A 14165-nucleotide genomic window follows, 5' to 3' on the forward strand; every position below is an offset into this window, starting at 1 on the left:
CGACAGAAAGCTACTGCCATCGAAGGAGGCCCTCTCGCCCCTGCGACCTTACAGCAACGCGGAGCTCGAACCCGAGTCCGGACCGCAAGCATGGCGCGTAATTCCGAAAAAGCGCACTCGATGCTTTTCCGCTTCCGCGCTGCGCAGGCCGCGGAAGCTGGTATCATCGACATATCGCGTACCCGCCGCCCCAAGCTCATCACCTCTGTCAACTCGATTCCGGTTTGCGAGAAATGGCGCGGTCAGGTGTTAAAGGAGATTTCGCGCAAAGTCACAAAGATCCAGGACGAGGCCCTTTCAGACTACCAGATCCGCGACCTCAACGATGAGATCAACAAACTCATGAGAGAGAAGCACATGTGGGAAAGTCAGATAAGAGGCTTGGGGGGACCGAACTACATGAGAGGCGGGCGAGTGCTTGACGAAGAAGGGCGGGAGGTGCCAGGAGGAGGAAAGGGATACAGATACTTTGGACGAGCAAAGGACCTGCCGGGGGTCAAGGAGTTGTTCGAGAGGCAGAGCAGACCGGAAGACGACATGGACAAGGGGCGCGAAAAGAGGAGTGAACTGAGGCAGAAGGTGGATGCGGGCTACTACGGCTACAACCTAGACGAAGAGGACGGCACGCTGCTAGCATATGAAACGGCCAAAGAGCAGGAGGCCTGGGACAATTTCATGTTGCTCGGCGATGAACTGGACGCAAAGCCGAGCAAAACACAGAAGGAGTGGATGGAATTACCCGGTGACGTGGGCGACGGCATACGATGGCGCATCCCAACCCTTGACGAGGTCAACAACGAGCTAGTCGAGCGCAGGAGGAGGAAGCTTCTTGAGAAACTGGGTTGAGCGCGGAGTTTCAGCGGTGAAGTGTGTAGCAGCAGACTACGACTTTCCAAGTGCAGCTTCTACTTGGCTGGGAGACGAGAATCAGACATTGATACCCTTGCCGAGCGACCGGCTTCACAAAACTTATGTAGATTAGAATCATTGGGACAAGCAAGAGCAAGTCCAAGTCAGCATGACAATGCAAGTGGCGCATGATGCTTTGGTCATTCATGCTTAGATACCATCAGATGGACTACTCAGCGTATGGTCATAGTGAATGCGAGTGGGTAGCAAACGGATATGCCGTGCACGTGAGCCTTGGTTTCTGGCCCTGGTTGTGGCAAAGCAGTAAGCTTCTCTTGCAGAGCATGGTCGCACAGGCTCCCGGCCGCTCAAGTTGTGAACAAAGTATCTTCCTCTCTCAGGTATTCTCCGATATCCGCTTGTCTGAAGGTGACAATACCCGTAGGATCCAGTTTCCTCGCCTCGGCCGTCGATCGTGCACTCACACCAAAGCCCTGATGTTACATGTTAGCCCAAGATTCGGTTCGTCGCTTTACAGCTGGCGGCCGACTTACCAATGGCGTATCGTTCATACTCAGCACAACAACACCTTGATGTTCTGGGCAATCCTCACTCCACCGTCCGACATGCGCCTTGAGCACATTGCCGCCGTACAGGAAGGGCATCTCGCCGTTTTGCTTGACCCAGACCTTGTATCTTGCGTGCGGGGCGATTACACTCAGCGCGGTGATGTGCAGGCGGAATTTGCCCGTCTTGGTGAATTTGCCCAGGCAGATGCCGAGAGAGAGGAGGTTGTCGCGCGCGACGGATGTGGCAAGATTGGCGAGGGACTCGCGGACGTAGTAGACTCGTGAGCCCTATGCGTTGATTGTTAGCAAGTTGAGCTAGCTGGCGACGGGTGGGGGCGGTTGGAAGAGTGAATACCTGGACGCGGAAGACATTGCGATCCGACCCGCCTGTAGGGTCGGCGATGAGGTTCGATATGCCCTTTCCGCAATACGTCGCGAGCTTCTCAAAGAGCGTCTTGGTCTCTGGTTCTGTGAGCGGCCTCATCGTGGGCGTATGTAGACAAGTGCCGAGTTGAGGTTGGGGCTGGGCGCATGTTCGCAAAGTCGACCTCTGCTGCCAAAAATTTGTGGGGCGCATGCTAGCCGGGCTAGGCTCCTCCGCAGCCTCCGCCAAAATTTCAGACAGTCGGGTGTGCAATCCCCAACCAAGCCTGACCGTCGCCCACATCGGCCCACGAGCACCTGCGCCATGTCTCGCGTCCCGGCTGCGAAGAGAAGGCGGCTGTCTCCGCCCGAACACGGCGAGCATGCCAGCGGCGCGGCCGAAGACCACCAGGCAAGCTTCGTGAAGAACGCCGCGAAATGGCATCTCGAACAAGACTACGAAACGCGACCGCGCAGACTGAAGAAGCCGAGGGAGAACAAGAAGCTGCCCGTCAGGACAACCGAGGGATGGGTAGCGGCGCCGCCCAATGCGCAGGATATCAAAGAGGAAGAATCCGACAGCTTTCTCGCCTCTGGCAGCGACGACGGGGCGCTCGAGGCGTCGCATCTACAAGACGTGGACGAGGAGAAGCCCAAGATGCCAGCGCGACAACAGATACTCGACGCCAAGGAAGAGCTTGCGCGCATAGCAGGTCTGGTCAACGAGGACCCCGAGGAGCACGTTGGAGCGCTCAAGGCACTGCAAGCCCTCGCCGACTCGGACAACATTACCGTCAAGAAGCTGGCGTTGGCGACACAAGTCTCCATCTTCAAGGACATTATCCCCGGATACAGGATTCGGCCCTTGTCGGAAGAGAAGATGCAAGACAAGATCTCAAAGGAAGTCAAGAAGTTGCGGCAGTTCGAGCAGAAGCTGGTATCCAGCTACGAGGCATATGTAAAGCACCTCGCGAGGCTAGCAAAGTCGAGCGGATCGGACAAAGAGCACATGGCTGGTCTGGCAACAGTCGCTGTCAGCTGCGCATGCAACCTGCTCAACTCGGTGCCGCATTTCAACTTCCGTGGAGAGCTGTTGAAGATTCTCGTTGGCAAACTTAGCACGAGGAGGGTGGATGCCGACTTTGTACGATGCAGGGAGGCCATGGAAACCCTGTTTGAGAACGATGAGGATGGCAACGCTGCGCTGGAAGCCGTCACCATGTTGACAAAGATGATGAAGAGCCGGAACTACCACTTCGACGAAAGCGTGCTGAACACGTTTCTGCACCTGCGGCTACTGTCAGAGTTTGCGCAGAAGGCCTCATATCATTCCGTCGACAAGGCGGAAGACCCAATGGTCAATGGCAAGAAGATGAAGCAGAAGCGCGAGTTCAGGACAAAGAGGTTACGAAAGGAGCTCAAGGAGAGGAAAGCGATCGAGAAGGAGTTCAAGGAGGCGGATGCAGCTGTCAGTCACGAGGAGCGTGACAGGATGCAGGCTGAGACGCTCAAGATGGTGTTTGTGGCATACTTCCGAATCCTAAAGGCTCGCTCGCCCAAACTCATGGGTGCGGTGTTGGAAGGTCTGGCACGATACGCACACCTGATCAACCAAGATTTCTTTGGAGACATCCTGGAAGCTCTTCGAGACATCATCGCCACCGCCGAGCTTACGGCCGCTGCCGCAGTTGAAGACGACGAAGACGCATCGGATGAAGATGACGATAACGAAGCACCCGAGCGCAACCTTACGCGCGAGTCTCTCCTTTGCGTCATTACAGCCTTTGCACTACTCGAAGGCCAAGACGGAGCGAAAACAGCGTCAGTCTTGAAACTCGACCTCAGCTATTTCATCACCCATCTCTACCGCACACTACATCCTGTCGCATTGAACCCAGACATCGAACTCAGCTCCAAGTCTCTCCATCTTCCCGACCCCAACGCTGCGACATCACATGCCGACACCGCAAAAATCAACGTACAAACCACCATCGTCCTACTTATCCGCTCCCTCTCCTCCGTCCTCCTACCCGCCACCTCAATTCGCGCCGTTCCGCCCCTCCGCGTTGCAGCTTTCGCCAAACAACTGATGTCCATATCCATGCATCTCCCCGAGAAGTCTTGTACCGCTATGCTTGGGCTAATAAATCGTGTCACCAAGACGCATGGCAAAAAAGTAGCGCCTCTATGGAATACAGAGGAGAGACGGGGCGATGGAGTATTTGATGCACTGAAACCTGAAATCGAGGGTAGTAATCCTTTCGCAGGGACCGTTTGGGAGGGAGAGATTCTGAGAAGACACTTTGCGCCTAGTGTGAGGGAGGCGGTGAGTGGTCTGGAGAGGAATATTTTGGAGGCTAGTAGATAGATGGGGTTTGCACAGTGGTACAACAAAGCTGCGTCAGAGACACCGATGAACGAGCATTCCGGGAGCTCCGTGGTCATGGGGTGTAAAGATGAGGATACGAGTAGAAGACAGAATGAAAATGACCGGAAGAGCAACGATATCGAAAGATGGCTTGGCTCATGCGATGGTGCATGGTGATACTCGTCAGTTGCCTTCGGACCTTAAACACCGAGGTGTGGGACCTACTGCCGATATACGTCTCCGGTAGCCACGTGGGAGACTTGATAATTTTCGAATAATTAGGACTTCTTGATCGATGCTTGACTGGCGAAGAAAGCTCCGTATCAACAGATACCTTAGGCCTTGGCGCTTGAAGTCTACACGACGTCTCCCGACCAGCAATCTGGACGTACGTGACTGCACACGTTACAACCTAGAAATTAAACTCGCCACTGGTTGTGAGAGGTTTCTGGTGGTCATTTATGCGACAGGGAGTACTCTAGACAAGGATGTTTTACAGGATGTATGGATCCCACTCACTCCAGAGGCCACTGAGCAATGTACCTCCGATTCCGATGGCGATTCCGATGGCCGGGATTGAGACGACCTCGGGACGCCCAAGGTCAAACCTCGTCGATCTTGGGACTGACATAGTACTCACTGCATCTTATAGTGTTCTACCCTCTCGGTCGGAAAGCTCCGGCAAGAGGGATGGATGGGTGGATTTGTTACCGGCTAAATAACCATGCCTTCATTTCAACGAACCGCCGGCATCTAGCGTCTTTCTCGCATAGATTCGCAGATCCATGCATGGGTCATGTCGTGCGAGCATCTACTGCGACGTCGATTTACGCCCATCTCCGCTGAGCTTTCGAGTGTCTCTTTGGCATTTTCGTGAAGCTTTCTTGGACGTCGGAAACAGATAGAACCATTCCTACAAACGGCGTACAACAGCTGCGTGCAAACTAGAAAGTGTTGCCTAAATCTACCATGCCTTGGCGAGCACGGCACACATCTATGGACCCTGGACGTCGTCCTAGGACGCGCAAGATCTTCAAGATTACTACTACGCCTCGCAGTCATTCATATTAGCCTCACTCTTGGCATGAACTGGCCGTCTCGTCTAGACAGCGTAGACGAAGGTTACCGCCTTGGCGACAGATATGCTTGTAGCATCTACGGCACAACTAGCAAGTGGAGACTGTGAGTACTACTCACTGAACAGAGCTCGTCACTCCCTGACACGTCACTTCAAATGTGATAGAATTACAGCTATTGCCTGTCTTCTGCGCTATTGTCGCTCCAGCTTGCTTTGAAGACCGGTAGTTAGACGCAAGGGACTCTTACGCAAGACACTCTACTCAAAGTTGGTAGATCTATCCTCGGGCCATGCCTAGCTATACAATGTATCTGAGCCCGTAGTCTACATTTGTTCTAGGTCTTCGATCAAAATCTTGTGTGTTCGACCTGCATCTGCCGAACGCATCACACGCTTCATCCCTCAACATATAACATATTCGCATGTGGAAACTCTTGATACATCAATCAAAGCCCCCATCTAACAAGACTCTTTCCGACATGACTGTCATATAGATCACGGCTGGAAAGATCCGAGCAACTACCTAGGTAATTTTGCCTGTACATCGGCGCTTATGCCCAGAGATCTCATATATAAGTTGGGTCCTGCCTCTATCATATAGCAGTCAAGTCAGTGAGCGCTGCCTCCAAGTCAAAGATGGCAGCATTCCATCTTGGGGCGCTGTATGTCCTCTTCATCTCACTGTCCGTACTACAAATACTCTGTGCAGCAGACGCAGTTGGTGATCTGCAGACCAAGGGCCGAGCAGCCATCGACGCCGCCATTGCCAACTCAACAACGTGTACCAAAGACAAACTCCGCGTACGCCGAGAATGGTATGTCCAAAGGCACCCTAGGACTTTTCCATACACCGCCAGCTAACATGTACAATCAGGGGCAGTATCAGCGCCTCGGAAAAGCGCGCCTACATTGCCGCCGTCCAGTGCATAACCAAAGCGCCCTCCAAGCTCTCTACCGTGTACCCCGGCGCCAAATCACGGTTCGACGACTTTGTAGCAATTCATATGAAGTACACGCTCTCAATCCATGGCACAGGGAACTTCCTATCCTGGCATCGATACTACACGTTTGCGTATGAGAACGCGTTGAGAGTCGAATGTGGCTACAATGGTACCCAGCCATACTGGGACTGGGGACGATGGGCAGCCAGCCCAGAGACTAGCCCGATTTTCGATGGCAGCGACACGAGTATGAGTGGCCAGGGCGAAAAGGTGCAACATAATAGCAATGGGTTGAAGCCGGCTGGCAACGGGGGAGGATGTATTGCTAGTGGGCCGTTCAAGGGTATGATGGTTAACCTGGGGTATGTACCACCTTCCATACTTGTAGTGCCATACTGCCCCTGCCGGTATCCTATATGTGCATCTGCTGACTTCTCCCAGACCGCTGGCAGCAATGGACAGTCCGCAGGCTCCACGTAATCCACGATCAGATGGCTTTGGGTACAATCCTCGGTGCATCAAGCGCGATATCAGCAACTACCTTACGCAACTGTACGCGACGACAGATAAGACTGCTGCTTTGATCACAAACAGCAGGACTATTGCAACATTTCAAGATGTTATGCAAGGAGCGACGGGTGTCCACGGGGCGGGACATTTCACGGTTGCTGGTGACCCGGGGAGTGATTTCTATACTTCGCCTGGTGGTGAGTACCATTCTTTTTCTTCATTTGCGGCTTCCCAACTGATCAACGCGATGCCGCAGACCCATATTTCTACCTTCATCACGCCATGATCGACCGTGTATGGTCTATTTGGCAGAGCCAAGACTATCCAAACAGGCAGCAGGTTATCGCAGGTGGCACGTCAATGATGGGCGGTGGGAGGGCGCAGAGTTTGGAGGATACTGTAGACCTGGAGGTGTTGAATGTAGACGGCAAGGCATATAAGATCAAGGATTTGGTTAGCACGGTTGCCGGACCGTTCTGCTACGTCTACGAGTAGTTTACGCGTCGACGACTGTCACAAGCCGGGGCCTCGACCTTTGAAGTGTAGAACGTACGATATACCAAGCCTGGATTCGAGCTTGGGCTGAAATAGCTTGTAGATGCTAGCATATCTTTGAACAAGTCAACCGGGGCAAGCGAAGAGATGGCCTTTGTTATAAGCAGTACGTTATATATTGATGGTCCTCAGATTAGCTCTCCTGCTGTCCTCAGAAGGAACCTCGTCCATTCCCCATCGATTAGTCTTTCGACCTCTCAGCAGGCAATGATCGGGCTCCTCAACTCGACTTTGGCTTTAATGCCCCCACAGGGACATCATCACTGGACCCCTTCCGCCCGTCTGTAAAACAGGACTTTGAAAAGAAAACAACCCTCTAACACAAGCACCACCACCTAGACCCACAGACCCAACGACAAAGACCACGCATCCCCACGACCAGCGATGCCACAAGGGCAAAGGCGCTCGGATTGAAAACTACTTTTCATGTCGTCAAGAGCGAACTTCGTCCTCCAAGCTTGTTAGGCGAGGTAGCACGGCGCTTCAACCTTTTTTATTCTTCCTCAGTGCGCAGTGGGAAAGGCTGGGGCTGGAGTCTGGTGATGGTGAACCCAGTGGCTTTGCGAAATCGCCTCCATCAGCGTTGTGCAATGATGAGTTGAGCGATGTGGCTACATCTAGTATGATGGCGCACTCCCTCCGCTTTCCGTTCTTGATTGTCATGCAGTGAGACGCCGGGGTGATTAGTCCCCAGCATCGCCTTGTGACGAAGGTTTGTCGTTCACTGGGATCTGATGGGCGTTAGCTGTTGTTTCGCGTGCGCTTACAGCCGGCGCATTCTAAGCTAGATAATAGCGGTTGGGGCTACTTACTCGCTGCTCGGGTTGTGGGTAGTGAGAGAAAGCTGCCGACGCGCAGCCTGGAAACTTGAGCGCGCAATCACGGGCCATGCTAGCAGCGCGCTAATGACATAAGCATCTTGTCCTTCCACCGGCGTCGATCAAGAAGCCAAACTACTAGATTAAAAAATTATGTCTTGGCGTCTCCACAAAAGCAGTCTGTACATCCGGGTTGTGTCTACATATATTGTCATCTGTCGAAGGTGAAGCTTGTCAATTGTACATTCGCTGTCTTGCTAAAGACGATTGGCACGACGTGCACGTCGGTATGTATGTATAATGCACGTATGTCTATCCCAACACAAGCATGCAATCATGGAGCACTGTCTTATGTGTTGCTTGACTATGAATAAAGCATTCGACATCGTGGCCGCTTCCATTACTCCATGTAGCCAGGTCACCTAAAACGGATGCTAGAGCAACCCTCAACCCACTCCGCTTGCTTTCATCGGCAGCCTTTGTGAAATTCTGTACAGAGGCGTGTTATTATATGCGGAGACATGGCTTCCACCTTGGGCATGTCACGCTAAGGTGTTACGATTGATACATGCTAGGAAAGAGAAGTAAGAGCGCTAGGTGAGATAGAAAACAATGCGCGTGGCCTCTCCAGGCCATTTTTTGCACAGCTCGACTCCATCATCCAACCCTGTACAGTGCCATCCAGTCATTCTCATCGCCGACTTCGACACACCCATCAAACTGGAGCATTGGTGGGCCCAGCCAAGCAAGCTTTTTGTTGCCCTTGAACTTGAGGTAGGAGCTGTTCCCCTAAAAACGGTCTCTTTGCTTGGTCCTGTAAACGGTAAAGCCGACATAGGCACCGGTCAGGGCTAGGCCAAATAGCACAAACTTGACGAGGAACCAAGTCCAGCTTCCACCGCTGCTGCTCTTTTCGCGCGTCATAGACGAGGCAGTCTTGCCCCCTGAGCTTCCTGACGAGGAAGCCGACCCAGGAGTCTTTTTGTAGAGATTTTGCGACTTGACTGAAACGATGTCGTGGTTGTCGGACAGTTCGCCGGTTTCGGCGGAGAAACCCAAGTAGGCGACGGGCGGAACCTTGAAGTTGGGGATCTCGAAGCATTGGGTCCATTCGCCCTCTGACTTGTACTGGAGCTCGAGGCGGAGGAATTGTTCTTGGAAATACGTGAGACGAGCTTTGGTGGCGATCTGGGCATTGCGAATGCCACGGGCCTAGTTGGCGTTAGTATCGAGAGGGCCATATGGGCCAGGCAGCACGTACAGAGCATCCAGCGACCTCGTTGGCCTTGCCGTCGTTGTCCTTGTCGTAGGGCGTGTTTCCATCTCCGTTCATGGCCATGATGTAGGGGAACACGGTGCCGGGGCGGTTGTTCTTGTAGGTGTCGAAGAAGAGGCCGAGGCCCTCAAACTTGTCGGTGTGGCCGAAGACGTTTCCTGGCTGCGCGCGCTGCTTGGTGAGCCACATGGCGAAGCCATCGCCGTAGAGGTTGCCCTGGCCGTGGATCTTGAACTCGAACGTAATCTACGGGCGTGAGCGTCTGGGACATGTGGTGGGACAGAGTGCAGCCTACCTCCCAGTTGGTCGCGGTCAGAGGCACGCGCGAAAACAGCCAGCCGTCGCGCGAGGGCTTGTCTGAAGCCAGTCGAATGTACTTATCAGTCCGAATAATCGTGTCTCCGCCAAAATCCCACCAGCGGCTCTGCATGTCCGAGTCGAGGTACGGCTGTGTGCGGCGTCAGGGCATGTTTGCATGGGCGCAGAGGACATGCGACTTACGGGCTCGAGACTGTGTGTTCGCAGCGAGATGGCCTTGATATCAGGGTCCTCGCTCAATCCCCCGGACCGCGCCCAAGCACCCGTCCAGCTGCCTGCAAGCAAGCACAGGCTCGTCCATGGTCTTGCTGCCCACATGGTCGCGCACCAAGAGAGTACTGGCGCGGAAGAAAGAGTGGCACCAAGACTGCGTTGTAGTGGTTGGGGGAAACAATTAGAGAGGCACGGGTCGGGCGACTGGGACGGGGCGTGGCGTGCTGGAGTTGGCAGAGTGAATCGTCGACATGGAAAGGCCACTCTATCACCTCGGCGTGCATTGCAGGGGTCCACCGTCTCGGGTTGCAGCGACTACGCTAGCGAGAGAGGCGCTCTTGACGTCGACAAGCACGCACGACGCACCTTTTCGCAGCACCACGCCCCACGACCCACGCCCCTTCACCCCCAGACGCACACCCACCCGAGACCATGGACTCCCTGGGCGGCATGTCCTCTTACCCGAGCGACCCAAAGACGGCCGTCATGCGCCAGGTCCAGCAGGAAGCGGCTATGCAGAATGCGCGCATGCTTGTCGAGGTCCGTCGGTCCGGGGCATATACTGTCTCTGCATGGCGGTGCACGTCGTACTGACGCCTTCCCAGAAACTCAACGAGCACTGCTTCGAGCGCTGCATCCCCAAGCCCGGTGCTGCCCTCTCCAAAGGCGAAGAAAGCTGCATGAGCGCATGCATGGAAAAGTACATGAGCGCATGGAATACTGTGAGCAAGCAGTACGTCGGCAGAATACAGCGCGAGAGTGCCCAGGGCGGTGCCGTGCAGAACCTGTAAAGGCTTGGTTGGACTGCGCCATCACGACATTACAACACTGCGGAGGACCACAATGTACTATACACTGTACCATGAATAACATCTCGTCATGGCTTGGAAGCCTATTTCTTAGCAAACGTCTTCTGCCTCTGCGCATACTCCTTTACAATGACACTGCAATTGACCTCCTGGCACAACCTCTTCTTCCTCTCTGGCGTGAGCTTAGTCGCAAATTCCAGTCCACTAGCCCTCTCCACCGCCTCGACCGGTACTTCAAAATCCGTCAACGGTTTGTGGCTGGGAATGACGGCATTCGGCAGCACAAAAGCACCCAGCGCCACCTTGCCCCCCAGCTTCCCGTCTTCGGCGAAGATGACCTTGTAGAAATGTGTAGGCACAGCCACGTTGGGTGGTGAGCCGATGACTTCATATGACACTCGCCATTTGCCGTCGGCCTCGCGCTTGGGGAGATACAGAGGGCCGGTTACGATGCGGACCGAGGGGTACGAGTGTGTGAGCCTCCGGCAGAAGTCTTCGAAATGCGCCCAGTAGTCGCGGTTGAAGCCATCGCCCACTTGCGGACACATGTTGCTCAACGCAAAAGTATCGTCCATGGCTTCCTGGCTCCACTTGGCATCTGCAGCAGGGACTTGATGCCCCCTATCGTAGCCAGAGCGGAAGTAGTCCTTCAGCTTTGCACGGAACATCTCGGGGATCGTCACGTCTTCTACAAACACGCTGTGTTTCCTGTCCGCGTTGCTGTTGGCTAGCGACTCGGGCGTAATGTGCTCGGCGACCCATGCGGGGTTTCGTGTTCGTCGGTCGTAACTTGATGTGAGGGAGGCGGCAGGGCGGAGATCGTTGACTGGGCCCGGGAACCCATATTGGAAGATACCGTTGGGGTCTACGACTGCTCTCCGGGCAGCCACAGCCACAGCGGGCGATGGCGTGGCAGGGACCGAGGGTACAGGCGCTGGCCGGCCGGGCCCAGCTATGGTTGTCGTCGTAGTCGTGATGACGGATGGTGCAGACGGAGGGCCATCCTTCTTTGCAGAGTAAAGCGCTGCAGTCGCTGCAGCTCCTGCAGCTGCACCACCAGCAGCTATCAAACCCAAGGTGAGTTTGGACATGATGAATGTTGTTCAGTCTTCCGAGACGTGGGTTGTTGGTCGTCGGAGGTGATGGGAATGCCCCTCGTGAGCCAGAGAGCGACTCCCACGGCTTCGGCGTCCTTTACGGCGCGTGAGGGATGTCTCAGAACGCGTCTACCCGTGCTCGTCTGGTTCGCTGGCGCCTGCTCCCTAATGGTCATCTGCATTTTTGACGACGAGGGTTTGGCGCTTACCGCATGCACGCTAGTCTTGACAGCCGCACCTGCATGCATATTCGACACCACATACAAATCATCAAGTCCGGCCGTTTTACGGGTTTCCAGTACATGCGCAGCCCTCTTCGTTTCTGTTTCTTCTACTGTACATAGACGGCTATGCGGATCTGCATTGAGGACATCATCGCATAAAGTGTGACGTCAACCCGCTAAAATGCCTTCCTGGCTGTCGCGAGCAACTGAGTCTCACAATGCTCAGCTCATCACGACTGCAGCCGTGTCAGGCTTTGTCGTGGGCAGTGCGATTCTAGGGTTTCAGAAAGCTCGGCGCTTGACAAGGGTAGCCGATCTGAAGGCATCGATTCCAGACGTCAGTGACGAACATCGCGCGTCCAGAGTGAGTACCCGAATATCGAATCGGCTGCATACTCGATCATCGAGCTGACACCTAAATACTCGCTAACATCACCCAGCTGACCGAATATGGTGCTGCTTCCAACGTCTTCGCCCCAAGCAAGGAAGATGAGCGGAGTATGGCATTAGCCGCAAGGGCAAGGAAAGGTGACTACGACGACGGTATTGATTCTTTCATGAAATGCCAGTTCAACTCTGACTAGTGCACCAGATCTCATCCTTGAACAACTCGCAAGAAATAGAGTCTTTCTCACAGATCCTGGAATCGCCAAGCTAAGGAATGCCTTCGTAATTGTAGTCGGATGCGGAGGCGTCGGATCACATGCTACGGCCGCCCTCGCTCGCTCAGGATGCTCCAAACTTAGGCTTATCGACTTTGACCAGGTCACGCTGTCTTCGCTCAATCGGCATGCAGTTGCTACACTAGCAGATGTCGGAACGCCCAAGGTTCACTGCCTCCGCAAACGACTCGAACAAATCACACCCTGGACCCATTTCGAATGCCGAAATGAACTCTTTGCCGAGCATACTGCTGCAGCTCAGCTAGCACCCATGAACCATCAGCAGCCGGATTTTGTTATCGACGCTATCGACAACATTGACAGCAAGGTTGCACTTCTGGCATACTGTTACATGAATAATATCAAGGTCATATCTTCCATGGGTGCAGGATGCAAGTCTGATCCTACACGAATATTCATTGGCGACATCTCCACAAGTACAGACGACCCGTTGTCAAAGTCTACAAGGCGAAAGCTACGCTTGAAGGGTGTCAAGGACGGCATACCAGTTGTCTACTCTACAGAAAGGCCAGGCCCAGGGAAGGCTGAGCTCCAACCTCTCTCCGAAGAAGAATTTGCGAAAGGCAACGTGGGAGAGCTTGGTGTTCTTGCAGATTTCCGGGTACGAATCTTGCCAGTTTTGGGTACTATGCCAGCCATCTTCGGTCTCGCAGTTGCGAATCATGTCATCCTTTCCATCTCTGGCTACCCTCACGAATACTTGCCAGCCAAGTCACGCGACAAGATGTACGACGGAATTTTAGGTGCTCTCCAAGGTGCCGAAGAAAGACTGGCACGTGCACTCTTCAGCGAGGACCCACTGGGTCTCAAGATTCCCATAACACAAGATGATGTGGGCTATCTAGTAGAAGAAGTATACCATGGCCGAAGTATCATCAGTGGGTTGTCTACACGCCTAGTATTGACACGATGGACTAAGCCAGCTCTGAGTTTTGTTGATGAGAGAACACCGGGTCAGAAGAATAGTCATCTCCAGATGAAGGACTTGGTTCTTATGACGAAAGAAGAGGCAACAAAGCATGAGAGGGAAGTGTTAAAAGGCCAAAAAAGCTTAGAGGAAGTATATGACGCCGAAACGATTGAACGTGTCGACAAGACAATGGCTGAAGAAGACAAGTTCCAACGTCTGAGGTAACAAATGATACACTGATTATCTTGTTGCACATTCCCATGTGATCCTCACACTGCAACGACTCCATACAACTTCGGCATCCAGTCATCTCCGTGACACGATGCAACCGCCCTCAGAGTTGCATTCTCCGCGTTTAACCCCGATATCACCAGACCCCGGTGCATTGTCATCGGTCTGCATCAGTCGGTCCGCCGACAATCTTTGGCAGTGGCCCGATATCCATCGGCGGTCGCATTAGCGCAAGGCACGCGACCAATAGGAGAAGTCCTCACTCCCGCTATCTACGCGGTGGATAATTTTTCAACTGATGACGCACAGCATCAGTAAACGAAACCGGTACTGTCCCCGCAGTACAAGTACGC

At 53.8% G+C, this 14165-nt stretch overlaps 8 protein-coding genes across 8 annotated transcripts; 5 read left to right on the forward strand and 3 right to left on the reverse strand.

Moving 5' to 3' along the window:
• Positions 1 to 90: 90 nt before the first annotated feature.
• On the forward strand, positions 91 to 846 carry ISY1 (NineTeen Complex (NTC) component; the record flags this gene model as incomplete). Its single annotated transcript, XM_049401367.1, has 1 exon — positions 91 to 846. The coding sequence occupies one exon, from the start codon at positions 91 to 93 to the stop codon at positions 844 to 846; it is 756 nt and encodes a 251-aa protein (XP_049253051.1).
• Positions 847 to 1217: 371 nt separating this feature from the next.
• Positions 1218 to 1902, reverse strand: NIP7 (ribosome biosynthesis protein nip7; the record flags this gene model as incomplete). Its single annotated transcript, XM_049401368.1, has 3 exons — positions 1218 to 1343; positions 1404 to 1706; positions 1774 to 1902. The coding sequence occupies 3 exons, from the start codon at positions 1900 to 1902 to the stop codon at positions 1218 to 1220; spliced, it is 558 nt and encodes a 185-aa protein (XP_049253052.1).
• Positions 1903 to 2106: 204 nt separating this feature from the next.
• J4E88_007754 (uncharacterized protein) lies at positions 2107 to 4149 on the forward strand (the record flags this gene model as incomplete). The annotated part of the gene is made up of 1 exon (XM_049401369.1): positions 2107 to 4149. The coding sequence occupies one exon, from the start codon at positions 2107 to 2109 to the stop codon at positions 4147 to 4149; it is 2043 nt and encodes a 680-aa protein (XP_049253053.1).
• A 1714-nt stretch (positions 4150 to 5863) lies between these two features.
• J4E88_007755 (uncharacterized protein) lies at positions 5864 to 7173 on the forward strand (the record flags this gene model as incomplete). The annotated part of the gene is made up of 4 exons (XM_049401370.1): positions 5864 to 6042; positions 6108 to 6530; positions 6610 to 6875; positions 6935 to 7173. The coding sequence occupies 4 exons, from the start codon at positions 5864 to 5866 to the stop codon at positions 7171 to 7173; spliced, it is 1107 nt and encodes a 368-aa protein (XP_049253054.1).
• A 1667-nt stretch (positions 7174 to 8840) lies between these two features.
• On the reverse strand, positions 8841 to 9963 carry J4E88_007756 (uncharacterized protein; the record flags this gene model as incomplete). The annotated part of the gene is made up of 4 exons (XM_049401371.1): positions 8841 to 9263; positions 9313 to 9573; positions 9623 to 9775; positions 9829 to 9963. The coding sequence occupies 4 exons, from the start codon at positions 9961 to 9963 to the stop codon at positions 8841 to 8843; spliced, it is 972 nt and encodes a 323-aa protein (XP_049253055.1).
• Positions 9964 to 10290: 327 nt separating this feature from the next.
• Positions 10291 to 10649, forward strand: TIM13 (protein translocase subunit; the record flags this gene model as incomplete). The annotated part of the gene is made up of 2 exons (XM_049401372.1): positions 10291 to 10398; positions 10464 to 10649. 2 exons carry the CDS (start codon positions 10291 to 10293, stop codon positions 10647 to 10649), a joined length of 294 nt encoding a protein of 97 aa, XP_049253056.1.
• Positions 10650 to 10750: 101 nt separating this feature from the next.
• NUC1 (nuclease) lies at positions 10751 to 11758 on the reverse strand (the record flags this gene model as incomplete). The annotated part of the gene is made up of 1 exon (XM_049401373.1): positions 10751 to 11758. The coding sequence occupies one exon, from the start codon at positions 11756 to 11758 to the stop codon at positions 10751 to 10753; it is 1008 nt and encodes a 335-aa protein (XP_049253057.1).
• Positions 11759 to 12169: 411 nt separating this feature from the next.
• Positions 12170 to 13806, forward strand: J4E88_007759 (uncharacterized protein; the record flags this gene model as incomplete). The annotated part of the gene is made up of 3 exons (XM_049401374.1): positions 12170 to 12352; positions 12429 to 12531; positions 12581 to 13806. 3 exons carry the CDS (start codon positions 12170 to 12172, stop codon positions 13804 to 13806), a joined length of 1512 nt encoding a protein of 503 aa, XP_049253058.1.
• Positions 13807 to 14165: the final 359 nt, after the last annotated feature.

Source organism: Alternaria novae-zelandiae (genome assembly GCF_023758075.1).
Source record: "Alternaria novae-zelandiae strain BMP 2774 chromosome Unknown scaffold_16, whole genome shotgun sequence".
NCBI classification, from domain to species: domain Eukaryota; kingdom Fungi; phylum Ascomycota; class Dothideomycetes; order Pleosporales; family Pleosporaceae; genus Alternaria; species Alternaria novae-zelandiae.